Source organism: Uloborus diversus, chromosome 3 (assembly GCF_026930045.1).
Source record: "Uloborus diversus isolate 005 chromosome 3, Udiv.v.3.1, whole genome shotgun sequence".
In the NCBI taxonomy this organism is placed as follows: Eukaryota; Metazoa; Arthropoda; class Arachnida; order Araneae; family Uloboridae; genus Uloborus; species Uloborus diversus.
Window position 1 is genome coordinate 157303504 of NC_072733.1, and position 5647 is coordinate 157309150.

At 44.7% G+C, this 5647-nt stretch overlaps 1 protein-coding gene across 1 annotated transcript; it reads right to left on the minus strand.

Annotated features, from left to right (window-relative positions):
* Positions 1 to 2686: 2686 nt before the first annotated feature.
* On the minus strand, positions 2687 to 3877 carry LOC129219008 (uncharacterized protein K02A2.6-like). The gene has a single exon (XM_054853328.1). The coding sequence runs from the start codon at positions 3875 to 3877 to the stop codon at positions 2687 to 2689; it is 1191 nt and encodes a 396-aa protein (XP_054709303.1).
* Between the last annotated feature and the right edge of the window lie 1770 nt (positions 3878 to 5647).

Sequence of the window (5647 nt, forward strand, 5' to 3'; positions counted from 1 at the left end):
CATAGTTAAATCAAGACACTTTGGATCTTTGCCTCAGCTTTTCCCGAGCCAATAATTGGACTTGCTCCCCCCCCCCCCCAGTTACTAATTCCTGCTCTAAAATAGCAGCTAAAAAAGTAGAATCTGAAAAAAAATAGTATTAAAGGTGGGGAGTGGGTAACATATACACTGGTGTGCAAAAATTAAGGGCGAAGTCGAAAAATTAGCATAGCAGCTGAACGAAGAGGCAGAGCGGACAAAAAGACCAATCAGGAGATTAAGTAAGGTGATGTACGGTAGCACATGCGCAGATATGCAGGCAGACGTAATGGGGGAGTGTCTGAGTAGTATAAAGCATGTTGTCGGTGTAAGATCAGTATTTCTGGCAAAGAGATTGCACGCCGTATAGCAGTTAAAATCACACCGAGTTGCTGCCTCAGCGAGAAATGGGGAATAATCAATCTATTAGATGACATCTGGATGCTTTTACCCGAGGTCGAATCATTGGGAAGTTGGAGGAAGGCTGCAGTGTGACAAGTGTGGCTGCAGAGTTCGGAATTGCTCACAGCATCGTTTCACGACTTTGGAGACAATTTCAAACTACAGGAACAGCTATCCGGGGGTTCAGTAGTGGTCTTCCACGAGAAACCACACCGCAGATGACCGGTATATTGTCTTACAGGCCAGAAGAAACAGGCGGCAGACAGCGGGAGAAATCGCTAGACACACGACGCAGGTGACTGGACGACCGATATCGGGTTTTACCGTGGCCAGAAGACTGCACGGTGGTGGTCTGTTTGCACGACGCCCTATACGGTGTGTACCTCTAACGCCTGCCCATCGGAGAAGGCGTTCTCTGTGGTGCCGAGAACACAGGAATTGGAGAGACAGTGAATGGGGACGAGTACTCTTTACAGATGAGAGCAGATTCAGTCTGAGTAGCGATTCTCATCGCATACTCATCTGGAGAGAGCGGGGAAACCGCAATCATCCCTCAAACATCATTGAAAGGGACAGGTATGGAGGTCGCGGTGTTCTCGTTTGGGGAGGCATCATGCTTGGTAGTCGTACAGACCTTCCAATCTTCGACGCAGGTTCAGTCAACGGGATCCGTTATTGTAACGAGATTCTTCTTCCATATGTGCGTCTTTTTAGAGGCGCTATGGGTTCGCAGTTCCTTTTCATGGACGACAATGCACCATGTCATCGCACAGTAGCTGCCGAACAGCTCTTAGAGAGTGAGGATATTGAACGTATGGATTGGCCGGCACGATCTCCGGATCTCAATCCCATCGAGCATGTATGGGATTTTCTAGGCATACGCTTGGCAGCTCGTACCTCACCACCAGTAACGATTCGGGAGCTTCGATTGGCGCTGCAAGACGAATGGGCAGCAATGCCTCAACAACTCATTGACACCCTCATTCTCAGCGTGGGCAGACACTGTGAAACCTGCCTAGCAGTCGGGGAAGATCATATCCCCTACTAAAGACCGGATGTTTCTTGCTGGACACCCATTACAGGGATGTTTCGGCCTTCTGTCGCATTGCGCTCCATGCTACTTTTTCAATAAAGCTTCTTTTTATCCCTCTGATTTCTCTTTTAGTAAGTGTTGCTTACATTACACATGTCCTTACGTATTGGGGATCTTACGGTATTAAATGTGTTGATTTGGAAAGTTTTTGTACAAAGTTATATTGAAAAAACCGTCTCGTCCTTAATTTTTGCGCACCAGTGTAGATATACACTGCTCGGCATTGAAAATGCAACAATAAGAAGGAGTGGTCAGAAAGTGATGAAATTTGGAAAAAAAGACAGACAGCAAGGAATAATAAATGATCTTAATTTCAAAATGATATGCAGAATACAGAGCGAGAACGGCATCGGCTCAGTAGGATGTAGGATCACCGCGGAAAGCGATACAAGAAGAAACACGTCAAGGCATAGAGTCAATAAGGGTGCGGATGGTGTCCAGAGGGATGGCTCTCCATTCCCTTTCAACCATTTGCCACAGTTCGTCTTCTGAACGATGCAGGGACAGAGTCTGCAAACGGCGTCCAATCATATCCCACACATGTTCGATTGGTGACAGGTCAGGAGAGTATGGTGGCCAGGGAAAAATCTGTGTGCCTTGGAGAGCATGTCGGCAGATGCGAGCACTGTGTGGTCGATCGTTATCTTTCTGAAAAATTGCATTAGGTAGCCTTTGAAGGTAAGGGATTTCCACTTTCCGCTGCACATTATCCATGTATCGTTAGGCCATCATAGTGCCCTGAATACGAACTAGAGGTGATATGGAATTGTACGCAATTGTGCCCAAAACCATTATGCCACGTTGTCGTGCGTTGGGACGTTCTACAGTTACTGCAGGATTAGATCTGTCTCCACGTCGACGCCACACACGTATGTGGCGACTATCACTGGATAAACAGAAGCGGGATTCATTTGAGAACACGACATTTCACCATTCTGTCTGTGATGTATTTATCCTTTGAGATGGAGTGGGCATGTGTGTATTTGCGCATAGCAGAGGCGAGGCATCATTTATTACGGCACAATACTTTTATTACACATCATTCACATCACGAACACACATACACAACTATATACATCATGAATATAACTAGAACTGAAACTTCACGCACAAAGATAACAGTTACGGTTACCGCTAACCGGTTGCATATCGATATATGACATCCCTTCCCCTTTACAAATCCAGTCTCTGTGGAGCTTTTCTAGATCTTGTGGATCTGCGCAGAGGAGGCGGATCTGCTGTTGACGACACAGGACTGGCTGCGGTGGTGTTGCCATCCGTCGCTGGTTCAGTCTGGTTGGTGTTGGCCGGCAAGACGACTGGTTCAGCTGGTGGCTCTGCTGAACTCCCATTTGTTGTAGCATCCGCTGCTGTTGTCCCAGTAGAACAGTGGGCCCTGGAGGCAAGATTTGGAGCCTTGCCGATTCGTTCCCATTCCTGGTTCTCCAGATTCCCACCGTCCCTCATTTGGTCAACGTGGCGCCGCCACAGTTGCCCATTGACGTTGATGGTATAGTGGAGTTGTCCGTCTTTACTGACTACTTTCCCGAACTTCCACCTTTTATCACCGTGACGGTAGTTGCGCACTGCCACGTTGTCCCCTATGTGAAAGACACGATCCGAGAACTGAAAGTTATCCTTCCTAATCCTCTCTTGGACCCTGGCGTGCAGATCGGGTTTCACCAGGTCGATGCGTGTCCGGATCTCACGCTTCATCAGCAGCATTGCAGGGCTGTGGAGGGTTGTCATGTTCGGAGCCTTCCTATACTGCATCAGGAAGGTGCTGAGCTTTTGCTGGATGGTGCAGGGGTACTCCTTCATGGCGCGAAGAGATTGCTTGACGGTAAACACATACCTTTCAGCTTGACCATTGCTGGAAGGCTTGAATGGAGCTGAAGGTCTGTGCTTAATCCCGTTTCGGCTCAGGAAGATCTTAAATTCATCGGACTTGAACTGAGGCCCGTTGTCACTAACTATCATCAGTGGAAGTCCAAACCTCGCGAAGCAGTCCCTAAGACATTCGATCGTCTTCAATGCTGTTGTATTCTTCATTGGATACGCTTCCAGCCATTTAGAATGTGCATCCACGATGATCAGATACATATATCCGAACAATGACCCAGCAAAATCAACATGTAGCCTCTCCCAAGGTTTGCTTGGGTACTCCCAATGGTGGACTTTGGCTTTTTGGGGTTCTGTTTTAATTTGCGCGCAGTGGACACAATTCTTTACTGCTTCTTCTATATCCTTGTCTATGTTATTCCAAAACACAAACGATCTTGCTATCGCTTTCATCTTTACAATCCCTAAATGCCCTTCGTGTAACTCCTGTAGCACCCGGCTCTGGAATTGTTTTGGAACCATGACTCTAGATCCGTACATGATGCAACCATCTTGGAGACTGTATTCCGCTTCCTTCCCCTTTAGACCCTCTCCACTTCGAAGTGCCTGCAACAGTGGTCTGCTTTCTTCATCTTCCTCTGTTCCTTTGGCTAATTCCCTGGCAGTGACTGAAAGTGTCTCAATCTGTTGCAGTTGGAAGAGCGTAACATCATCTCGGACTTCCAGTTCTTCTGACTGAGTCGGTAACCTTGAGAGAAAATCAGCATTCCCATGGTCCTTGGTGTTACGGTAGATGATGTCGAATTGGAAGGATTGAAGAGTCAAAGCATAGTGAAGAAGTCGTGTTGCTGCCAAAATTGGTAGACCTTTCTTCGATCCAAAAATTGCAACTAATGGCTTGTGATCTGTTATAAGAATGAATCTTCGTCCCTTTAGGTATAGGTAGAATCTCTTAACTGCCCACACAATTGCAAGGGCTTCCTTATCAATTTGTGAATATTTTTTCTCTGCGTTGTTAATAGTTCTTGATGCAAAAGCTATAGGTCTTTCTGTTCCGTCGGACATTTTGTGGGATAGCACCGCGCCTAACCCTACTGGACTCGCGTCGGTTGCCAATGTTACTGGAAGTGCAGGGTCACAGTGCACCAGAATTTGTGGGGAACAAATCACCTTTTTAATGTTATGGAATGACTGTTCACAGTCCTTCGACCAGATGAACTTTGTTTCTTTTTTCATTAAATTATTCAACGGATTAGCAATTGTGGCCAAATTTGGACAAAACTTTCCATAAAATTGTACTAACCCCAGAAAACTTTGAACTTCTTGCACATTTTTTGGTTTATGGGCACTCGCTATTGCACAGACTTTTTCATCTGTTTTATGCAAACCCTTGGAGTCAATCTTGTGACCCAAAAAATTCATCTCTTCCTCAAAAAATTTACTTTTCCTCAAATTTAGTTTTAATCCGTGCTCTTTGCATTTTTGAAAAAAAGTTTGCAGTGCCTCAAAATGTGCATCTTGAGTAGGTCCTGTTATACGAACATCGTCCATAAACACTTTAACCCCTGCCATTCCCTGGAACAGACCGTCAACATAGCGCTGCCAAATAGCTGGAGCCGCGTTTAGCCCATACATAAGCCTTTTGCATTTGTACAACCCTTTAGTTGTGTTAATTGTTAAGAGTTTTTGACTATTTTCGTGAACCTTTAGTTGTAAATAAGCGTGTTTAAAATCTAATTTCGAGAATTCTTTTCTACCATTTAGACAAGAAAATATCTCCTCCAACCTTGGTAAAGGGTGTTGTTGTACCATTATACTAGGATTAAGGGTTACCGAGTAGTCTGCACACAGACGTATTGATCCATCTGATTTTACGACTGGTACTACAGGCGTTGTCCATTCAGATGTTTCCACCTTTTCTATAATTCCCTCCCTTTCTAATCTGTCGATTTCTTGTTCAACACGATCTTTTAAGACGAACGGAACAGGCCTTGATCGGCAAAATTTCGGTGTAACGTCTGATTTAAGTTCCAATTTTACCTCATAATTGTTTATTTCCCCTAATTTATCATCAAACAATTCTTTAAACTCATTAAGTAGTTTACTCAGATCATATTTCCCATGTGCACGAATTGATTTAATTGAATTCCAATTTATTTTGATTTTGAAAATCCATTCCCTACCCAAAATGGTGTCTAAGTCTTCCCTAACAATGTATAAATTTAATTTCAATTTTTGATTGTTATATTCAACATTTACATTTACTACTCTCATTGGTACAACTTTCCCCCC